Source organism: Oreochromis aureus, linkage group 16, assembly GCF_013358895.1.
Source record: "Oreochromis aureus strain Israel breed Guangdong linkage group 16, ZZ_aureus, whole genome shotgun sequence".
Lineage (NCBI taxonomy): Eukaryota > Metazoa > Chordata > Actinopteri > Cichliformes > Cichlidae > Oreochromis > Oreochromis aureus.
Window position 1 is genome coordinate 3233562 of NC_052957.1, and position 23429 is coordinate 3256990.

The 23429-nt window shown below is 38.6% G+C and overlaps 1 protein-coding gene across 1 annotated transcript in view; it reads right to left on the bottom strand.

Moving 5' to 3' along the window:
- Window positions 1-527: 527 nt before the first annotated feature.
- The window catches only part of LOC116325700 (polycystic kidney disease protein 1-like 2), a 38447-nt gene continuing 15545 nt past the window's right edge, over window positions 528-23429 (bottom strand). Inside the window, exons 9-36 of the mRNA XM_039600321.1 lie at window positions 23014-23151; window positions 22604-22735; window positions 22261-22385; window positions 21258-21378; window positions 21004-21135; window positions 19630-19743; window positions 18944-19058; window positions 18656-18846; window positions 18342-18572; window positions 17828-17929; window positions 17203-17381; window positions 16768-16914; window positions 15877-16076; window positions 15573-15784; window positions 15243-15429; window positions 13890-14121; window positions 10554-10794; window positions 10273-10369; window positions 10059-10181; window positions 9691-9876; window positions 7987-8317; window positions 7718-7851; window positions 7383-7510; window positions 6141-6301; window positions 5809-6019; window positions 4864-4965; window positions 4600-4731; window positions 528-1040 (exon numbers count right to left, since the gene is read on the bottom strand). Of these exons, the coding sequence (XP_039456255.1) occupies window positions 834-1040; window positions 4600-4731; window positions 4864-4965; window positions 5809-6019; window positions 6141-6301; window positions 7383-7510; window positions 7718-7851; window positions 7987-8317; window positions 9691-9876; window positions 10059-10181; window positions 10273-10369; window positions 10554-10794; window positions 13890-14121; window positions 15243-15429; window positions 15573-15784; window positions 15877-16076; window positions 16768-16914; window positions 17203-17381; window positions 17828-17929; window positions 18342-18572; window positions 18656-18846; window positions 18944-19058; window positions 19630-19743; window positions 21004-21135; window positions 21258-21378; window positions 22261-22385; window positions 22604-22735; window positions 23014-23151 (4611 nt within the window). The 3' untranslated portion in view covers window positions 528-833. The remainder of the gene's footprint in view (window positions 1041-4599; window positions 4732-4863; window positions 4966-5808; window positions 6020-6140; window positions 6302-7382; window positions 7511-7717; window positions 7852-7986; window positions 8318-9690; window positions 9877-10058; window positions 10182-10272; window positions 10370-10553; window positions 10795-13889; window positions 14122-15242; window positions 15430-15572; window positions 15785-15876; window positions 16077-16767; window positions 16915-17202; window positions 17382-17827; window positions 17930-18341; window positions 18573-18655; window positions 18847-18943; window positions 19059-19629; window positions 19744-21003; window positions 21136-21257; window positions 21379-22260; window positions 22386-22603; window positions 22736-23013; window positions 23152-23429) is intronic.

The following is a 23429-nucleotide window of genomic DNA, read 5'->3' on the forward strand; positions in this document are numbered from 1 at the left end:
TCAATGCTGTTGTGGCTGAGTGGAAGTTGAGTCTTGTTGACCCTGCAGGAGAACCCTGCAGCTTATGTTACATTTGAGACTTTTGCTTTGCTGATTTGTCTAATTTATGTTACCTTGAATTTACTGGTTAGTTTTATGCACCAAAAACCTTTTGGTTAGGTTCATGAAAAGTGGTTGGAGTTTAAATGTCTCAAAAGTGCATGAAAATGTCTTTTATAACCATCCAAACATGACAAGTGAGAAATGAGATCCATCACTGATGTCAGAACCTGACAGTCTGCAAAAGATGAAGCCTCTCCAATGATGCCTGTTTAGCTGTGATCTGCTTGGTGATGGACTCAAAAAATTGACGTCATCTATTTTGCAGTGTCTGTGAATACTGTATGAACAAACCAGTTTCAGTAAGCTCGACCTGCAAGGACAGAGTGTTTTAGAAAAATCAAAGGTGTTTTGGACATATTAAATGAATAACAGTGGTTATTAGAAACAAACGCATGAATCACAATCATGAATTTGTTTTTCTCTTTATTTTAAAGCTGAAACATTGATTATATGATTACGAGACACATACAAACTATATACTTACAATATATGTATGAAATATCCATATAGTTCTTATGTTTTTGGCAACCTGAGTATCATTGTTGCAAAGAAAACAACATTGAGTCCAACATGCTCTAAATATCTTATTTATCTCAACAAATAATGTATTTCTGTGTGTTATCATAAGCTATTACACATATTCACAAAACAGTGCAGCATGCTCTGACCTGCCAAGATGGAAAAAGCAAAGGATAGGAGAAAACGCCATGGAATAAAAGTACAGTACGTCCTTAGGGGTTTACGTATTTGTCAGACATCTGAAAAATGTTGGCATCAGGAGAAGAAGTGTTGAAGATATTTCTGTTGTTATTTTGGGCCAAGCCACTGCCGCCGCTCATGTCGGACTCCCGGGTGTCTTTTGCATGTTTACGTTTGATGCCAAAAAGACTGCAGATTTTCATCAGCATCAGGTCTACAATCTCCTCTTCTTCAGAAGGCTGGGTAAGGAAGCACAGATTCAAAATCCATAATAAAGAACTGCAGATGGCGAGAGCTCTTTTGACCTTTTGCACATATCCGTGCAAGTTTGAAAAAAGAATCCTAAATGCGGGCGTACAGTTCACGTATGTACGTTCAGCTCCTATGGTTACTTTGTTCCACAAACTTTCCCTCAGAGGACAACAATAAAACCGCTGTGCTTCCTCACTTACATCGATGATTTCCCTTTGTAAAAGCATTTATTTGAAAAATAGAAATAAATAAATAAACCATGCTGGAACTGAACTGTTGCTGTGACTCCTGTTTAAGAGTCCCGCCCAGCGACTTAGAAAACCATTAAAAGTTAACAGAATGAACGCTTTAATTAACGCTGAGAATTACACCTCAGGTCAAAACCAAACTGGCAGAAACAGCCTGCTGGCCTGGAGGCAATTTTTGGTCAGTTTGATTCTGCTGCTTTTTATTCTGCAGAAGCTTCACAACAATATTTGTAACCTGGCATCCTTAGTGAAAGATTTTATTTTATTCTTTTAGCTGTCTGAGTTAAACTGTGCAAACAAGTATCACTGACTACTGAATTATGTAATATCTCTTAATTGCCACCAGTGAAACAGATCATTAAAAGCTTTGCAAACCCTCTAAAGTGCCCTGAGTTAATCTGAATAATTGCAGTTATGTAACATTGCACTTAAAAAAAGAACATGTTGGATTTACTTAATTCAATAGTGGACATTGGTTGCATACAATTGTTTTGCTTTGGCAGAAACTTAAACAACTTAAATTAAATCAACACAACTTATTCATATTCAATAAACCTGTGCAGTTTGTGTCGATAAAACATGATTGAAACCTGTTTAGATGAAGTAAGATGAGCTCTTGGAATATTTTAATCCTTCACAATTTTGTCACTTTATTCCAACACTATTCACAAACTTTTATCCTAATACCACTTGGTCACTTAAATACTACATGTTGTCTACATATTACATAATGTTCAACAGAGTCTAGAGTCTGGTTAACATAAGAATTGAATGGATTTACAACAACTTCCACCCTCCTATCTTTATCTGGGTTGCAGGAGGGGCTGGGGCATAACTGAGAAGTGACAGGGTACACTCTGGACAGCTCACCAGTCTATCACATAGAGACAAACAGCCATTTGCACTCACCTTCATACTTATGGGTAATTTGGAATCACCAATTAACCTAACTGTGGGAGGAAACCAGAGTACTCAGAGGGAACCCACTGCAAATTAGTCAGATTGTGGATTTGAACCCATGACTTTCTTGCTATGAGGCAACAGAACTAACCACCACACCACCAATCCAGGTTTAGCAAAAGTAGGAAAGCTATGATTACAAGGCTTGATGCAGAATTTTCTGTACGTTTTTGTCCTCGACAGGTTAAACCACAATGAATAGCAATAGCATACATGGTGTGTGTATAGTTGTCTGCCTCTTATAACTGCAGTTTGAACTCTCATGTGATCTTGTGAATTTCGTGACAAGTGAGAAACTCTTACTAGATCCTATCATGTCATCTCAACAAGAACAAATTAAGTTGTTGAATTTCATGCAGAGCCTACATGATTTTATTACGTTCACCATAGAAACATGAAATTATTTTGTTCAAATTACAAGTTAGACTTTTGTAAATGTAACAACCACCCAATTTCATTTTTTTCAGTGCAGAACTCAGTGCATTTAAGCAGAAGCTGCAGAGTTCACAGTCTTTCCTGAATAAGAAGTCAGTACTCTTCCTGAGATAAATACACATTTCTGTCTAAAAGGACAGGAAGCAGACAACATGAACGATGGTGGAAATAATAAAATTCACTCTTGCACTCACAGATTATGGGATACTTTGATGTCATTACCTAAAACTACTGGCTGCTGCTCTCGACTTCTGCGTAAAGACTAAGTTGTGTTTTCAGGACCATATGGGCTGTCTTATTTACCAAGTGACAACTTTAGAAATGTAATCTTAGTGTTTTCAGATAGCGAGCCAGACGGCTGCTGCCTGACAATATCAGCATTATCTCCAATCCCATCGGTGCACACAGCAGGCTGCTTCTGTCTAACGAATACCAACAAACAGTCTGGACACCAAATTGTAGCTTAAACTAGAGTGCAATGAAACCTTTTACAGGAATTATTGCTAATTAGCATCATAAATATATATTTCTCCAGACATTCTCAATCATACTTTTAAACTGACTTCACTTTTTGTGTCCTCTTTTAGCTTTTGGGTCTCTGCTGATGAATAAATGTTCTGTCACAGAAGCAAATTCTCTTAATAATTACTCTGCGAGGTGTACAGGGTGTACTTTACTGACACAACAAAACCGTTTGCCTTCTCTGCTTTTACATAACTGACACCCATAAAAATGGAAGCGACACAGCCAAGTGTTAGAAATTTGTGGCTGTTCCAGTTTGGTTTCATGACTTCAGTGTTTTATATTTTGAGTTTGACTTTTAATTCCTCAACCTTTCAGTTTCTTTGCCTGTTACAGCACGGGATGTATTTGATTTACTGTTAAAAACTCACACACAGAGACTTCTGATTGGATAATAAGGAAGTCTGCTTCTCGTCCACTCAAAACCTGAATGTAATGTTTTTGTGAGCTGCACTCGTCTGGCTTTAAAGCTTAAATTTCAATGAAGTTTGCCCATGTGTTTAGGAGGTACGTGACTGGGTATAATTTTGTTGCATTTAGATTTTTAAACAAATGGGAGATGGTTGCTGCCTGTGGCCTGGAAACAGCTGGAGTAAAATGTGGATATTTGAAAGGTAAACTTAAGACATCACACAACAGAAAAAAAGGTGTCAAGAACAGACTGACAGTGTTAACACTGAGCAGCTTTTTTGTAGGACATGTCGTCTTTTCTCTGGCTACACTTTAGACTGGGAACCAGAGTTTATAGAAAATAAGCAAATGTTACTTCTTTTTCTTCTTTTGGCACCTCAGCCTATCGCTTCTATGCTGTTGTGACACATCAACCCTCTGCACATCCTCCTTCACATCTATGGGCCTATTTTTCAGGTGTTCCTCATGGCAGCTCCTTGCTGCTCTGATTTCGTCAGAACCAAAGTTCCTATCTATACATTTCTCTAGATCCACAAAGACACAGTGAAGCTCTTTCCTGCCTTTGATTCTTCTTTATCATCTCTCAAAGCAAAAAAAGGCACCTGTGCTTTTTTGTGGCATGAAGCCACACTGCTGCTCACTGATGATCACTTCTCCTCTTAACCTAGCTTCAGCAACTCTCCTATCTGATCAATTTTATCCCTGTGTAGTTACAACAGATCCTCTCATCCCATTTATTTTGAAAACTGGTACACTTCTTTTCCTCTTTTCCCTCACTCGCCAATATTGTCTTAAAAAAGTCCATCGGGGCAATGCTCAGCTTTTATTCCTCTAGAGCAATGAAGGGTGACAATATCAGCTGAGTTATTCAGTAACATTTAAAACGAGTGAACTACTCAACTGCTACTGCTATTAAAATCATATGGTGAGGATAACTAAAACACAGAAAAATGATCCTGATTTTTGTTACCTTGTGGTATTTTTGCTCCTGATTGAATGCCACGAGGATCACCGACAGCAGGAGATTGAGCACCACGAATGTCACAAAAACTATACAGGAACCAATGAGTAACCCACCAAGCACAGGATTGCTGGACAGGACCTAGGAGATAATGCCTCAGTTAGATGTTGTTACCACTTTGAAACTAACTGACCAAATTGGAAATGACAGAAAAAGAAAATGTTGACTTAATGTGTGCTTCCTTTGTTAAAACATGAGATGATCATATCTCACCTCATCATAGTTAAAGATGCCTATCTGCAAACCGATGAGAGTCATGAGGGCATCCATGAAAGTTTTATAAGAGGATAGGTTCCAGCCATAAATCACGTTACACTAAAGGAGAGAAATTACCATTAGATCAGCAGAAGGACCGCTGAGATCATTCCTGCCCATCATGGATTTCAATTTTCATTAAAGAATCTCAGCGATAATGGAGTGAGGTGACTTGATTGGTATTTCACACACCGTTTAAAGCATAATGACACTGTACTATAACAGAATGAATTAGTTTAAATTTACGCATGTAATAAAGACCACCTGCCCCGGCTCTCCAGTCAACGCTCATCACTATTCAGGTACTCTAATGCACACAGTGGAAAAGATTAGCATCAGTTGTCCTTTTGTTTTGGACTTTTATGTAATTTATCAAACTACTGGTTTTAATTTAAATTATATTGATTAGACAAAGTCAAATTTTTCAGTGTTTCGAAAAAGTGGAGTTCTTGACTTTTAAAACATTGTTTATTTGACTAAAAAGTGTATTTTCTTAAATTATTAAGATAATTTAATCTTTTTAATTAATTTTCAGAATAGATATTTTTTAAATCTTTGTATTCAAGGCTTTAGAGAACATTTAAAAAACTGCTTTGACTGATCAGCTGCTTCTGAGACAAGTTCTCTTTTCAAGTTTTCCAAAGTGTTATAGTTTTCTCCTCAGATACAAGGTTTTGAATAAGCATTCCCCATCTTATCTTAAAGACCTCAGAGTACTCTTCAGTGGAACCAGCTTCCAGTTTGGATTCAGGAGACAGACACTGTCTCTACTTTTATGATTAGGCTGTAATTAATAACCCTCCCGACCACCACCAAAAAAAGTGTTCTTGTTCTTGTCCATGTAAATCCGAAATTATTTATTTGCGAGGAGTAAAGATTTGGTCAAAGGAACCAGATACTTACTGCAATGGAGTAAGCCAGCAACATGATCACAATGATCAGAAGAAGACCACTTATGTTGGTCCAGGCTCGCTGCAGTGCAGCTGTGATCATGTTCATCTTTGGGTTAAGTCTAAGCAGGTGCCACAGTTTGACAGTGGCGAGCAGGACCAGGAAAGCCATCAGATACTGAAAAAGTGATTCTGATGTGCCTGTCTGGTAAAAACTGACAAATCTATAAAAACAGGAAAGATGTGGAGTAAAAAAACAACCCACCAAATAACACCAAGCATGGGAGAGACATGTTTTTGCAGTTAAACAGCTAAAATTAAAGCAGAGTTTTACGTTAATCTCACTTGTCTTTGTGGTTTTGGTAGTATGCTATATCACGGTTCGCGATCAGAGTCTTCTGGATAAAGGCAGCCACGGCACTCCAGCTCAGCAGGATGATAGAAAGCTCCAGAAGGTTCCATTTGTTCTTGAAGTAAAGCCAGCGCTGCTGCTTCATTAATTTCCCCTTTCCAGGAAAAGAAGTGAGAGCAACAGCTCTTATATAATCCAGCAGGAGGTTGGCTGCATGCTCATGCATTTGTTGAGGTTTTAGCAGGAACACCACCAAACATATGTTGACAATTTGCACAAATAAAAGTGCTGATTTGTCCCATGATGCCCAAATGCATGTGAAAATAAGCGTCTGATCATATGTAATGAAAGTCTAAGTGCTCACATAAGAGGTTTTTAAATAGAAGCATTTACTGTATACTGTTTATCTAACCCTAAAGATCTTTATGAGAGAGCAATACAAAGATAGATAAAATAGCACTGCACATTTATGGATATTTAGGCTTCTTAATAATTGAGATTATATGTTGTCTAAAGCTCTTACTGTAGTTAATTTAACATGCAGTCTTTGGGACTTTCAGGTGAATTTCAGAGGGGGTGTAGCTACATGACATCTTGACAGATACCGTAAAATAAGCTGTGTGCTTATGTCACCATAATAATCTTAAGGGACTGCAACAAAGGGCACACAATAGGAGCTTATTGGCTCAGAAATTACAGTTAATGGTCGACACCCACGATCACACTCCAAAATGAGCCTGAATGAAGTGAAACGACGTAATTAACATGTGACTCAGTGATGCACTAAAAAGGAAAATGATTATTACTAATGACAAATAAGATTAATGCTATTACATCAGCATCAACTTTGTAATTTCCTTGTAATTACAGTACAGTACAGCTGCACAGCATTTGACATGCTCTGATTTAGCTGCTAATTGCTTCTGGATTAACAGGCAGTAACGACTTAATAAAAAATGATTAATAGAAACATGCAGAGTGGCTTCATTGACTATTCAGCCTCACGACACTCTCGTAGTTAATCCACGTTAGACTAATTCTTGCCGGTCACAGTAACAAACAGTAACTGCTCACTCTTAGTAAAATAATGATCAGGAAACCAAAAAGTGATGATGATGCCAGTCTTAGTTTGTTTAAACCTCATTGGCTAAATGAAGTTAGTCTATTTAACTGGATACATAGATAACAGTATTTGGAAATAGATTACATTATGTATTAAAAAGGTTTGTATTTACCTGATTGAACATGTAATAGAGGATGAAAAGCATATAAATGATCTCAGTGGTAATAATGCAGATGCGAAGGCCGTCACCTGGCAGGTAGAGATGAACACTCTGCATTTCACTGTTTAACTGAAAGGCTCCTGCAAAGTCAGTGAGAAGACTTCACTTACATGCGTACAGCTTAATGTGATCTCGATTATAGGCTGAAGGAGTGCTCAGCATGAAGGTGTAAAAAAGGGAATAAATGCAGACTGAAGTTACATATGAAAAGTAATAAAATCTGATGTGTTATCCATTCTATAGAGTCTTTTTTAACAAAGCTTTAAATGCATCACAGTTCTCCTTACCTACAGCAGGGGACTCCAGCAAAAGCGTGACAATGCAGAGGAGATTCACATTTGCATTATAAACAGTGAACTCAACAAAGATGGCCCGTGTGTACATATCGAACCACATATTGTTGAACAGATAGTTGAGGGTGCTGTGGATAAAGATTAAAGAATTAATGCTGTTAATATATTCCATATATTCGTTTTGAAAACCAACTAAGAAGACTATTAACTCTCAGACAACAGAGCATCTTGGGTATTCTTTCGATTTTTCTTAAGGTACAGACCTGGTTGCAGTTTGTAAATCTGGGCCGAGCTCCACTGAAAAGCCTCCCCCTCTGTAGAGCGCCAATTCTCCCCAGACGGGATAAGCTCTGAGTTGAGAGTGTGTCTGGTACGTCCAGGGACTGGAAATGCTTGCAGAGATGTTATTTCCAACAGACGTGTTCCAGCCGGGTCCATAGGAGCCCATGTCCTCCGCTTCCCATGAATATGGAGCGCTACAGTCTGGCACCATCTTTAGCATGGGGCCTGCAATCTGACACGAGTTCTTCTTCACTCTCAATTGACGAAGACGTGCATTTCCCAGAAGCTTCGAGTTTCCATCAGTGATGAATCCTGGAACACAGTATTTTACATTTTATTCTTGTTGTCATTTATTTTTCATCTGAGTAGGCTATAGTCTTTTTAGGTCATACCTACACGCACCTGCCCAGCTGCAAAGATCATCGCAGTTCAGGATGAGAAACCTTTGTGTAGAATGTATATACTTATAGATTTAGCTAAAAGGTTCAAGTCAAAGCACTCTAACACATGCTTCCCAGCGTATGTTAGAGTGCTTTGACTTGAACCTTTTAGCTAAACTGTCATCTGTCTTGTGTTGACAAGATTTAAAGAAAACTAGACCTCTCACATTCACCTCGAGATCTGAATGTGTGTAACCGTTTTAGTTGATGCACTTATGGTATAAATTCAAAACTCCTATTTCGTGTTGTTCTCAAGTTATTGTGTTTACAAAGTCGGGTGTCCACGCTGCCTGCCGGACCACCTGGCAGGATGACAACAATACTCCATCAACCTTAAATGGCTGAGGGGTAAAAGGACACATGTAAACAAGACGCGGATAATGATCGGATAGAATAATCTGTACTTCCTGCACCAAAATTCAGATTTGATATCGCTGCAGTAAAGACTTAAGGCACAGTATTAAAATAATAATATTAATCTACAGACATTTGACACAAAACAGTTGCTTTGACATAAAGTTGGATTAATCTGTTCATGTGTTCTGCTTTACTAAACAAAAAAATCTTCTAAAACTTTTATGAGATAACAAAAGGGAGAAAAGAGATTTTGGCCAAATGTCTCACTCTGTATGGCTAAATGTATTAGCAGAACAAAAGCTAGCTCTTTGATGCATGTTTCAGGCATATTGGTGTAAAGTGAATAAGAAATAATTATATATTAACCTGTCACTAACAGTCTCACTGTTATTATGTTAGATTCATGAAAAAAAAGAAATATCAGCTGTTTTTTGCCCTTTTTTGGAAACCATCAAACCGAACATACACCTTCTGTGTTATTAGCTAATTCAATTGCCATTACCTGTTCCTGTAGATATGGTTATGTCCCTTCTGTAGCTTTTGGAGCATCCTAAAAATAGTTCAACACTAACCCTTAAAAGTAAGAACACAACTAAACAGTGAAGCAGAATAAACAGCTTCAAGTCAAAACTCGTGACTACTTAGTGAAAGTCATCAAATTGCTTTCCACTTCCACCCTGATAACATACCTGTAAGGACTTGTGTTGCTCTTTGCAAAACCATTTCTCCCATATTCCTTTGATAACAGTTTACTGAGCCTGCCGATTAGAGGAGGTGGCCAGAAACCGGCAACATCTCCTTGCACTTATCGGTAACAACCGGTAAGTGCAAGGAGTGCACCGGAAGCCCTGTCCTGTTTGACTGTCACTTTTTGTAATGAATATTTACCTGGATATTGTCCAAAGAGGTTACTGAGTACAGATGTGCTGGCCCAGTTGAATACATCTTGAATTGCCATGGTGGCTGGGGCGTTTCCACAGAAGCTTTGTGTAATGTGTGTGTTTAGGTAAAAAGCATTTGGATCTCTCTGGCCATGTGCCACCAGCAGCAGCATCCACAGGAACCCCATGTAGACTGAAACATACAGTGGGATTAATTCAAACCCAGCATTAATTTCAGGTCAGACTTACAACATCCCTGGAAGATAAGTTGTAGTCAGAATTACTTTTTTTTTCTGCAGTTCCTGTCCTTGATAAAGATTTCCTTCACTTTGTTTTAATCAGGTTAGTTAATCAGTTCTTTGTGTGTCTACTTACTCAGTATCTCCCTGATTAGAGCAAAGGCTTTCTGTTCCAGCATCCTGTTCCTCCTCATTCTTTCTACGTCTGCATGAGGCGGCGGCTCATAAACACTGCCATAGCGCACGAACATTTGTTCACCTGTGGATGAAGTTTGTTGCTAAAGAAATGTTCAGGATTTAAACAAAAGAGGAAGAAAGTATACTTTCTAGAGTATTTCTTGATATTTTACCGATATTTCTTTGGTTTCTTTCAAATTGAACATTTTGAAAATCTTCCTCGTCGACTTTTTTAATCACAAGAGCAAAGAAGATTGCAAAACAAAGCACCTGTTTTGAGAGGCATGAATAAATACCGTGGTTTATTTCGAGTAAATATTTAAATTTACATCAAAAAATGACCTTTATTAGAAATGTTAAATTATACGAAAATTGTGTAACTGAAATTTTAACTGTGCAGGAAATCTTAAGCTACCATCAGGGTATGTATATAACAGACAAATGTTCTTCTCACCTTCAGCGGCTGAATAAGGAGGACACTCTGAAAGAAGGAAATAACCATGGATACCAACCAACTTATGGAGCGTGGTTTTCCAAATTTCAAGCCATACATCATTGTGAAATAGCCTGATACGACACTGGTTGCAATCACCAGCAGCCAGCCAACAAAAATAAACCACCAGGGTAGACCTCCGTGACAGCACGTCCTTTTTTTCTCAGCGCCATCACCATCAGTGCTGTCTGACGGACTGGCCCTGTAAACACGGAGTGACAGAACAGCAAGTAAAATTACATTTCCTTTCACCAATATGAATTTAAATAGCATTAAAATTTGACTTTACAGAGCAGTGAGCAATGCGTAAAAAATATTTTTGCAAAGTAATAGGCCATTATTCTAACACAAGGCTCGCAAAATTTCAAAATCTCTGGTAGCCCTTCGGGCAGGCACTCTTCAGTTTTTGGTAGCCCCCCAAAAAATTTAAGTAGCCCGAATAAAAAAGAGAGCAATTTTTTAATGTTTTGTTTCCTTTACAATATTATACATTAAAGTATAATATTGTAACAGAAACAAAAATTAATCAGAAAGTTGTTAAAATACAAATCACAACTGTGTAAAAATCAGTCATCAACTCAAATACTTGTTTCTAATTGAACAGAAATTTCTATGAACTTGCAAGAACTGTGTGGAACATGAATCAGTCTGTGTCAGATCCTGAATCTGAAATTTCCACTGAAGTCAAGGGTAAGAGGTGAGTGGAACCAAGATCGAGGCCATTTGCTTTTTGAAGTTTGCAAAGACTGCTAAATTTTGACAATGGTAGTTCACTCTTTGCAACATAGTATGCTTTTGAAAGATTTTTCAGGACTTCTGCTTGTGCTTGGTTTATTTTTAGTATGTTTTTTGCAATTGCTGTTTGTTCTGGGAAAGGTATTGCAGACTGGGCAATAATGCATTTCTTGCATTTCTCATGGGTTCTGATGGGGTCTATCTTAAAATTACTGGTCCCAGTTACAAAGGCGCTTGTCGACTCAAATGAAATGAAACTCACAACACACCCGGCAGAACATCATGTTATTTAGCTTGTCATATTCCAGCCACAGAAATTCTTTTGTCCATGAAACCAAAAAAGCTGAACTTTCTTTTTGCCTCATAGTCTGATTTGTCATAAGTTTTCCGTTTTGTGGTCGGCTTTTCATTGGCTGCCCCTTCTTCACCCTGACTTGTCTTATTTGGCTCAGCAGAACTAAAATACCAGCGTAAATCCTGCTGCTTTTACACACGTACTTACATAACGGTCAGCGATTCTCTGCGCAATCAACCTCTCACATGTTTAAGCTTGCTGTGGGAGATTTCACTTGTCACGTTTGAATAGTAAGCTAATGAGTGATAAGATGATGCCAGAGGAATTGGTGCGCAATTAATCGTCACTCACCAATCAGTGCTGCCGCTCTCTACACACCGTTCGCGCGATCGCAAAGTGAAAGTGAAAGCAAAAAACGAGCACAAATTCAAACGCGATTTCAATATGTCACATATTGACAGAGGCTCATCGATGCCAATGACATAATTACTCAGCTACATTTTTGAAAGAATGCAAAAGCATTGACACATATTTTCCCTTCCTATGATAGCCCGACGGGCAGGGCTGAGATAGATTTTGGTAGCCCGACTGGAAAAATCGCTAGCCCCGGGACGTCGGGCTAGCGATTTTGCGAGCCCTGTAACATTGTGTATACATCTTTAAATCAGTACTGCTCTCCATATTATACTACTATAAAGCACCTTGAGGTGACTGCTTTTGTGATTTCCTTCTATATAAATAAAACTGAACTGAAAATTTGAATTGAATATGCTCAATAATGCAGAGGTAGGAAGTACAACTATTTTGTTAGTCGAGTACTTGAGTATTTATGTTCAGCTGTTAACTTTTACTCTCTACATTTTTACCCAAATATTTGTACTTTTTACTCCTCACATTTTCAAACCAGGCTCATTACTTTAGGTTTAAGACAACTGAGGGAAGTTTTTATTTCACAGCTACCTTCAAACATCTGAGTGATCTGAGCCTAAATGGTGGGAACAGTAACACAGAAATGTAATCCTCTTGCTGTATCTATCACTGGGGCTCTACACATACAAAGAGATCAAAGAGGCAAAAGCTTTTGATAACTCATATTTTTTGCATCATTGATCATGCTATAGTCAGGGGTTAAAGAGGGCTGGAACATTGCAGAATTCCTTGCTGCAGGAGCGAGCATAAAGGGAAAAAAGGAAAACAGAACAGGAGGGGAAGAAGAGGTTCATGCTCAGAGTTAAGTTACATGAAATGTAGCAGAGATGAATTTGAATTTAAGCTGATGACACATAGATCCATCCTCTGAAACTGATCGAATAAGCACAAAGTTCATTTAGCTTTGCATAAAAATACTTGATATAAATGTGCTTCAAAGAGCTACTTTTTACTTTCTCACTTTGAGTACATTTCAGAGCCTGTATTTTTTTCATCTTTTACTTGAGTAAAGAAGTTGAGTCAGCTTTTACTGGAGTGTTTTTTTACTAAGTACTTAATACTTTACTAGTATTTTTTAAGAACCTGTACTTGTACTTTGGTACTTTTTCCACCTCTGTAGATCAGCAATTTGACTTCAGTTATTTTACTCATAGAACACCCATTTTGCTGATTTAAAATTTAAAGTCACAATCTTGAAACTCTCATAGATTTTATTGTTTATTTTTGGGGGTTTTTTTTAAAGTTTTTTTAATAGCTTACTGTGCAGGATCATACATATTTTGACTAGTGAAATTGTGTGCTCTTGCATAACGTATTTTAATGATTGAATTATGCTCTATTTTGCTTTACTGTGAGTTAAAATAAGGTTGTTGGTCCTTTTTCTCATATTGCTTTTGTAATTTCTTTGATAATTCTTACAGAACATTGCTGAGGTTTTGTTATTGCTTTGATATGTAGGGACTTCTGTCTTTTTAAAATACTTTGCACACAGGTGCTGGTTGAGTGCGAGCCAGGGTATTTAATCTAGACTGTGCATGTGTCAGTCCCTGAGGAAGACTTGGAGTCAATACACATTGGTGTGTTTCGCTTGCTGAATTGTTGCGAGAACAAATTTGTTGTATGATTTTATTCTCAGAGACAACAACCCTTAACAACCCCCGTCTTTATGCTGAGTTTTAATTTTATCAATTAAAAGCGTTGCAGTGCCCATAATAATTAAAACAAAGACATACAGCAGCTATAATCACAGTTAATTCCTCCAAGAAAAGTAAAATGTTCCAGATGGATGTGACATCTAACTGCACCAGCAGGGTTCTCTTATAGAGTGACTTTCATACGTTTTGTTGGTGGGTTCATCTGGAACGCCTCTGTTGGATGCGACGAGTTGATCTTCAAGCAACTCCTTCATGCTCTGGACTTGCTGCAGCGCCTGTTTGTAGCTGTGTGGATTCGGGAAGCCTGAGGGACCCAGCTGACTCAACTCACTGTCGATGTGACACAGTTGTCTGTACAGATACTGGCTTTTGTTTCTCTTCTTTTGAATCACCCCCTCTGCAGATGCGCTGCTATCTGAAAATGTACATATGTTATTACTTGGAAATCTCAAGGAAGCACATGATATGATGTGTTCAAAAAGCAAAAAGTACTTTGTTTGCAGAAACATGATTGTTGGCAGCATTTTCAAATTCTGTCTTTATTTGTTTCAAACAACCACTTTGTCATATAAGCAAGTATCCTCTGAATGATTTCAGAACTCTGCAGTCTTCGTCCTTTCAGGCAAATTTTCATCTTTTATGCCTCTTTGAATTAACTGCTGATTAAAAACATCGTCCATCAAATTTGACTATAGTAGCCCGCCACTTAAATTTGCTTTGCATGTTATTTAAACGCAAAATAACTGACACCAAACTGTTTATGAGACCCTCTGAAGTGTAAGGACTAATATACTGGGCTGGGTGAAGCAAAAAAAATGCTCTAGCACTTCAATTTGACCCATACTGCGAGAGCTGTGATCATAAAGTTATCTGACTCCACTTGTGAAAAGTCCAAAGCTATAGGCCGAGTTAGCTGATCTCCCCTCTGGTTTGTATCCAGAGGCACTCAAAGACATAAATCCTCTTCTCGAATGTGGTGCAGAGTTCACATGTGAAAATTTGTGTCCAACTGACCCAGCTGACCCCAACTGACCCCAGCTTCAAACCAAAGTACTTCTCAGGACACCTCACCCCAAAGGCACATGCATCGATCGAGGAAGATGCAGCATTCACCATAAATTCATTTTCTAGGCTCAGACAGTCAGCGTGTTCTAAGGTAACATCCTAAAGAGCCATGAAACAGAGAAGATTTGCTGATACTCAGTGGCACGCGCCACAGTTGAAGAGGCGGGTGATTTTGGCCTCAGCAGTACAATCATTCATCAGCAGGCGCCAGATTTGGCTCCCTGCAACTTTGCTCCTGTCTTTAGAAAGCTACTTGGACTTCAGTGGCCACTTGATCTCCTCCAGTGTGTCATGTGTCCGTGCTTCAAGCTTAGTTTTGTTTTTCTGAACAGTACAATGTTGAAATTGATATAAGTACCCAAAAATATGTTGTTAACGGGCAGGTCACCCAAACTTAAATAAGATGGGGGTTTGGGGCAGTGTTGCAGCACTTTTTGTTGATCATTATCAATTATTAACAAGAGAACTCACCTGATAGCTGAGGCTGTGTTTTTGTCTCGATATTTTCACTAGCTGTGTTATTCTGTGTGATTAAGTCTTTCAACACAGAAAGAATAGCATTGACATCATTGTCTTGTTCAGGTACAAACTTAAACTCCTTGCATGTGACGTTGCTTTTTATCGTCTTAGAGAGCAAGTGGGCAATTCTTGTGATGTCCTAAGGGGAAGCACATTCAATACCAAATTTTGATACCAAATGAAGTGTCAAAACCATCAGTATTTGTAACACATACAAAAAGGTTTGTCTTAAGGCTATTGTTTAATATTAAATGCAGAAATACAAAAACATGAAACACCTACCTTAATGATAAGATCTAAAGACACACTGTTAGTCATGTCTGTTGTGGCAGAAGAATCTTGTGTGTTCTTTTTCTTTTTTTTGCGATGGCAACAAGAAAACTCCCGAGGACGAGTGAATCTGAAAATACTGACTATGAGGATATTTACAGGAAACATGATGAGGGAACTCTGAACTCCAATCATGAACTGCTGCCAAGTAAACTCAAAACTTCCTGTAAATACAAATAGGAAGTAGATGAATTAGATCTGAAATTTTTCACACTTTTTTAAAAGTAAATTTAATGGCAATAAATTTTTGATGTACCTAGGTCCATTACTTGCTGAGAGGGGTCTGTTGGGATCCCATAAAACATGATACTGGTCAACATGGTACAGAGCAGCAGAGAGAAACAGCAGGACACTCTCTGCACACGGGTGAAGTGGCTGCTCGGTGGTCGACTGATCACCGAAATCCAGAGGTGTCCGTCTTTGAAATCCTTTGTTGTCTTTGTGAAGAACAAATTACTGAAAGATAAAAGCAACATCAAATGTTTTAAACCTTCATAAACAGCTAATTAGTGATGGATTAGCATCACATTTGAATCTTTTTCTAATTCCTGTAAAACACTATTGTAGATCTGAAGCATTTGGAGGTTTTAGGGTCTAAAGAAAAGCGAATAATCCCCACTAAATCACCAGATCAGCGCTTAAGCCAAATATTTAGGTACTCAACTGGGATGAGAAGAAAGTGGCAGCTTTTACTCGGTTTCACTTCATCTTTGGAAATTCAGCTAAATTCCCTTAGGAGTCACCATGGTAGATCACCTACCTCTATCTCACCCTATCCCCAGCTTCCTCTGTCACACCAACCCATTGTATGTCCTCTATCACATCATCCATGAATCTTCTCTGTGGTTTTCTTCTTTTTCTCCTGCTTGGCAGCTCAACATCCTCTGTCCAGTATGTCCACTATCCCTCCATCTCTTATTTTAATCATACCTGGGCATAATAATTTCTTTCTGGTTCTGAAAAGTAAATGCTGCCTGCTGGTTTGTGAAAGGTTTTGGAGTTCCATTATCCAAATGGAACTCCAAACCATGAATTCAACTGAATTTGCATTTGATCAGTACTCCCAATCTGGGTTTCATGTTCAGCCTCTAGACAGAGTGCTTGTACGTGTTCTGCTACCAAACGTAGCATCAAGCCTTGTGCTTACCTGAACCTCTTTAGATCCATCTCTGATGCAGCAGGAAATATTTTATCGAGGGAACAGTCATCAATGTCTACCGACAGCCAGGAATTACATAGAAAATGCCATTTCTCCTCTGTCTGTAAATCCTGCACCATGACATTGCCTACGTACCTGAGAAAAGGCAAACAATGTAAATGCAAGATGCAATCATGTGACCTCTGCTTTGCTCCACCCACAAAAATCAGCAGAAGACATATTACTAAAAATGACAGCTGAACTGCATTTAAAGACCATGTTTTCCTTAAAAAAGCAACAATAATCATCTTTAAGATCAGTGTAATTGGGACCTGATTCACATTGTATTCACCTTAATGTCCAATCATTGTGGTGTTCTAGGTCGAACAGTATGTTTCTAATGACCTTTCTTTTGTGTGGTTGTGACATTTCTTTTTTTCCTACCAGGCAGGATGGCTTCCAGAGTTGTTGTGCCATAGTCTGATGCCCTGCAGGTCTCCCAGGGAGAAGGGCGTAGTTAGCAGGAACATATCCACTGCTCCCCTTTCAAACACACGTTTCTTTGAATCTGTCAAGTGGTGAGGCTCGCTGTGTCCTTCTGTACCCAGCAGAGTAACTGTTACCTAAAATAATCAATTTTGTGCATGAAAAGTATGAAACTGAAAACAATACCATTCTGATTCCATATATCTGAACAATGGTAACATTAAGCAGTACTGGTTTAAACAGTTACTGGTAATATATTAAGGAAATTACTTCAAATAATAATTTTAAAAAAGGACTTGCGAAATACTTCGATCAACTTTTGTCCATTCATACAGTTAGAATAACCACTGTAAAACTAACAATTAAGATTTCACTGTGTGTAAGTGTGACAGTGTGTGTGCGGTGCATATGATACACACAGTGCTGTGCTTTGTGTATTTATATTTTATTGCAAAAAGAATTGTAAAAAGATGAGCTGTTGATAAGCAGACTGAAAACAGACAAAGTTTTCAGTCTGCTCATGATTTTTCCCCAAGTCTAACGTAACTATGTGATGAGTATGACTTTCACTGAAAACATATACCTGAGAGGAAGTGGAGGCTCCTATACGATGCCCGGTACAGACACTCAACAGGTAGCGATACTCATCCATTGGATCATTGTCCTCCACCTCTGTCACCTTTACCTGTTATTCACCCAACAAGCAAAAATATTATATGGACATGAGATGGAGACGCTTTTGCCAAATATCCAGAGAGAGAGTTCATGTAAGAATAAAGAAGATACAGAGAGATATGAGTGTGTATTTTAGAAGTGGCTAAAATGACCTTAAGCTTCAAGTATCAAACAGACGAGAAGTGAGCTACAAAGTCTTTCTAGCTTTTTTCTTTCTTCTGTAACTCATACACCCCCAGGTTTTCTCAACATCAAACCTCCCCTGGAGCCTCAAACACAACTGTTTCCACATATACAGTAAAACACCTCAGACCAACTAACATATAAGTTTTGTTTTTTCTTAAGATGCTTAATATTCCTAGGAAACAGACAAGCCTTTTGTTATTTGTAATCTGTTCTTCAGTCCATGAGAGATGCGGTACCTTGACTGTGTCTTGAATATCTTTTCGTCTTGCCCACACAAGGACCAAGAGATATGCCAAAAAGAGTGCCGCGACGAAGCACACAACCACAGGATTATTGGCAAAGGTTGCGAATAGCTCAGCAGTGCGTGACGGGTCGACAAGGTTGGGAGTGACAAAGAAGGAGTTCCCAAAGAAGGTGAGGTGGTTGCAGAGGCACTGGGTTTCTAAATGCGTGGTATTGGCACCAACCTTGAAAGAAAACAGCTTATATTTCCATTATTGTTTAAGCAACGCCTCACTATATGTGTAGCAGATTTAAATGTTGCACTTACTCTGCATCCAGAATTGCTCCAGTCCAGTAGTGATTCATTCCAAAATTTACATGAGGTTGTGATGGGCGTAATTGATAAACTGGCATTGATAGATTTTATACCTGGGCCCACTATGGGTCTCACAACAAGATAATGCACTCCAGTGTTTCCCTTTAAATCCTCAGGGTGCAGGAGCCATGTGTATTTCTCCTCTGTGCAGGCACACAGAGACACAGTCAAATCTCACTTCAATCACATTAGAGGTGAAAAAAAATCTTGTCACCACAATTAAGCAAAGACATTTCTTACCTTGTGTGGCTCCCTGCTGAGGCATCTCTGTTGCCGCTACATAATTCGTCTCAGTAGGGTAGTCATTATAACCAAGGAGGACTTTGAAGGGTAAAGGAACCTTTGAAGGCATCATCTATAAAAGGTTGGACATGCAAGAAAAAATCTTATGAATGCACAATAAAATAATAACTATATTCCACTTTTATTTCAAGAAAGTTTTTTTTTCAAAATTTTCCCTCATGAAAGAATGAAGAAAATGATTAGTAAAACCATGATTGCCTGTAGTAATTATAGTGCAACAGTGTAGCAATGATATCAAGTTTTTCGGGAGGATAACAGCGTGGCTCTACATATTTGGAATGACAATCTGTCAGCGGTTAATCACCGTGACATTAATTTACATCAAATAAAGATTCTTCTAGTGAAGGTGATGAAATGTGACAGAAACTGGTACATATATTCATGGTCTCCAGAAGAAGACCTGCAATAGCTGATCTTGTAATGCAATACTGCCATGTTAAAATTTTCTTTAGCCTTGTCTTGTAGCTACACTTTTTGCTAACAGTTAGCAATGTTAGCATGGTCACAAGCAAAGGTCACGCTGAACACAATGTAGCCTCTATATGTACAGTTACCATAATATCACTGTCCACTAAGCATGTTTGCTTGTTCAATTTCAGGAGTCGGCATGAAAATCACTGAACCTTTAGCACCAGGGTAGAATTCGCTGAAGGAATATCAATAACCGTTGTGCTGAAGTTCCCCAAGTCCAGAATAGTGGTGTTCACTTGTTCTCCAGCAAACCGTGGAAACACGACCTGAAGTCAGATGTTAGAAAGCAGTTATCCACTGACCCACCGTTTCAAAATGTAGTTCTGGTTTAGCATACTTCAAATGAGTAAAATAGTTAAATGTAGATAACATATTAATGTGGTTTCTATATATTTTCCATGTACTATCTCCAGATTTACATCAGGCCCTTTTCTATTATAATATTTTTTTGTCATTGAGTGAAATTATTTGCATAAGTATTTAATCCTCAAGTGAAATATGACTAAGCACTGCAGAAATTGTAAGCAGTAAAATGTTTCTTGTAGGTGGTCACCACCTTTTCTCACATCTAGGGAGGGATTGTAGCCCAGTCCCCTTTACAGAAACTCTCTAAACCAGGGGTAGGGAACCTTAGTCCTCAAGAGCCGGTGTCCTGCTGGTTTTAGATCTCACCCTGGGTCACCACACCTGAATCAAATGATCAGTTCATTACCAGACCTCTGGAGAACTTCAAGACATGTTGAGGAGCTAATTTAGCCATTTAAATCAGCTGTGTTGGTTTAAGGACACATCTAAAACCTGCAGGACACCGGCTCTCGAGGACTAACGTTCCCGACCCCTGCTCTAAACTCTTCAAGTTTCTTGGCTGCTTCTTGGTGACTCACAGTTTCAGCTCCCTCTCCAGATTATCTATATGATCAAGCTCTGGAGATTGGTTATCCCACTCCATGACCTTATTGTGCTTCCTTTTAGGCCAGTGTTTTAGCAACTTTTCACCTTCTCACCAAACGTCTTGCTGATGGTCTTGTAGTCCAGATGCAGATCTACAATCATGTCCATCTTTTGTCTCGGCCATTGTGGTGGACAGTTTGGAATGATTGAAATTGATTCTGTGGACAGGTGTGCTTTATGCACATAAGGAGTTTAGATCAGGAGTATCTGTAACTGATTGACTGATCTGTGGGATCCAGAATTCTGGCTGGGTTTGGGGATAAAATATTTCTTTCTGTTATTCTTGTCATTAACTCATGAAACCCATACAACAACTACTACCTGGAAAGAAAAGAACAAAAGTGCTTTCATTTTCAAACCAAAGAGGGATGATTAGTTACATTTTTTAACTAATCACAGGTATTACAGATGGGTGTGTAATGGATTGGCAGGAATCCTGGCCAACAGATTCACCTTCTCCATTTCTGTCACAAAACTATTCTTAATGTGCATTTCTCAAACATCCCCAGAAACAAGTCCTCTCAAAAGGAGATTGAAAACAGTAAGTGTGGATGCTGTACTGTTGCTACACTGACCTGAATATCCTCACTTAAGTTCTCCACAGGGATAACAGACCCTTCTTTCGTTGTGAGGGATAAAGAACCTACGAATCTGCTGATGTCCCATCCCACCTTCCAACAAAATGGGTTTACATCTAAGTTCAGCATCTGTAAGTGTAATTCAAAGATCAGGTCAGACATTAGACATTAGGATGATTGAGCAAAATTGATTTTCACACATGTACATATCCACAGCACAAACACGCATAGGCACACGGGTATTAACGTACTCGCACATCCACTGGTTTGTCTGAAGGAAGTATTGTAGAGGGTAGTTGTGGGAGAGAAAATGTGATGCAGGTACAGTTGGTAATATTTACTGAGCCTGTGTACAAGACTGCTGGTAAAACTCTGTAAGAAAAGATAAGGAGATCCATATTAAACACGTGCTTCTCTTAAATATTAGTTTGCAGGTTTAACAGCTCTGGAATCGAGAAATGATTAACTTACAAAGTGAAATGTGTTTTCATTGTGACTTGGCTACTTGTAACCACGTTATGGTAGTTATGTTAACGACTAGAGGGGACATAAATGTGAACTACTGTCACTTCAAAGTGGCTCAGTAAGAGATCCTTTTACTATATAATGTTGTCAGTATAATAAGCCACTGTAAAAACAAAACTGGATTCAATCTGGATTGTCACAGATTCTGCCTTCACTGTAGTAAACTGATATTTTTAACACATCGTTTCATCGTTTTTCATTCTTGAGTTGATAATCATGGTTGTTCACAAACCACTCATGTCCCATGGATGGGTACACTGTCTGAAAACAGACATTTCTAAAACTTTGGCCTGTATTTAATCCTGTGTTAAAATCTGGACTCGAGTATCATGCCATCACATGTGGAATTTGTCTAACTATTTGCAGATATCTTTTCTAGAAACTCTAGTTGTGGATAAACCTTACAACACCGACAATGAACCATCTTTTAAAACCTGAGCTTTCCTCTTGCCATATGGATATATGAGAATCAAATTTTCCTTAGCGCTTTCATAGGTGCAACACAACATTGTTTTCTGGAAACATCTGTATTTGCTGAATTTTCCATGTGGTTTATGCAGGTTTTCCTTTATTTTGTCACCCATCCACACACAGGTGGCTGTTAGCTGCAGCTTTTTAGTATATCAGCATCAGAGTGATATTTTTCCAGTTCAACAGCTCAAATTTCTGGGAGATGTGGTGGTTAATTATTGTTTGATAACTTTGTCTTGCATTTGAAGTGGAACTTACCTTCTGACAAATACTTTAACGTGGGTTTGCTGAATTATACTTGAGTCCTCATTGAGCTCCATAAAGGACAACATCGCACTCTGTATATTGAACAGGGCACCAAGAAGGCCATCTGAGGTGTTTTTCTGCAACACACAACATTTATCACAGAGGAGAAATTTTAATGTTTATGCTAGTTTATCATCGGCAAATTCCAACAGGGAGCGGGAGAAGATGAATACTTTAAGGAAGTGTTTGCAGAATTGCTCTATCATCATTCCTGATAATATAACATCGTACATTAAAAACATCCACGATTCCCCAGAGAAATAAACACAATCAGCATCGGCCTTATAAGACTCACGCTAGGACAATAGTTGAGCATGTTGCTTATGCCCTCCACAATATTGTTGGCTGTGGCAAAGACTTCAGTTGCGTTTAGATCCATGTGGAGGAGAGATGAACTCAGGTTTGCGAACAATGACGCGGCCCCTTCCTGAAGGTGGGAATGAACTCACAGTCACAGACATGTATTTGGGAGGTATTATGAAGATATTACAATTTTTGAATGGTCAAAAACTTTAACACGTGGTCCTGACCTTTAATTTTGTTACAGGGCAGAGTAAAAAAAAAAAAAAGCCCTGTTCACCAAACATTTACCTTCCAATTTAGAAGGGAGCTACAGTGAAAGCAACATACATCAGTACGCATTGCAGAGAGATGTCTACAGTCCTTACTGATGGTTTCCTCATTTTTCGAACTTCTCTACAGTACCTGTGCTGATGTATTGATTTCAGTGCCTTTCTTGATGAGAGAAGCAAGTGCTGTGGCTAATGCCTGAATGTCTTGTGGACTTTTGGTGAGATTGTCATTTACTACAGCAATCATTATGTCCAGCATCTTCTGTCGAAGCTTCACACACCAGAAAAAAAATAAATAAAAAAGTGACATATTAGTATTTTACAGTAACATTGTTGCTCATTCAGATTCAAACATTTCCTGATTCACAGAGATGGTTTTCCCTTTCCATCCACCCTGTCTCATTAAGTTTGGGAATGGGAACCCTACTCGAAAATAAAGCTTTCTTATGAGGCTGTTCTAGGACAGAGAACAGTGCTACGAAAGCCCGTCAAAAATTATGCACAGAAACTTCCATCGACTGAATCAACTTTTGGGTGGCTCCTAAAGCA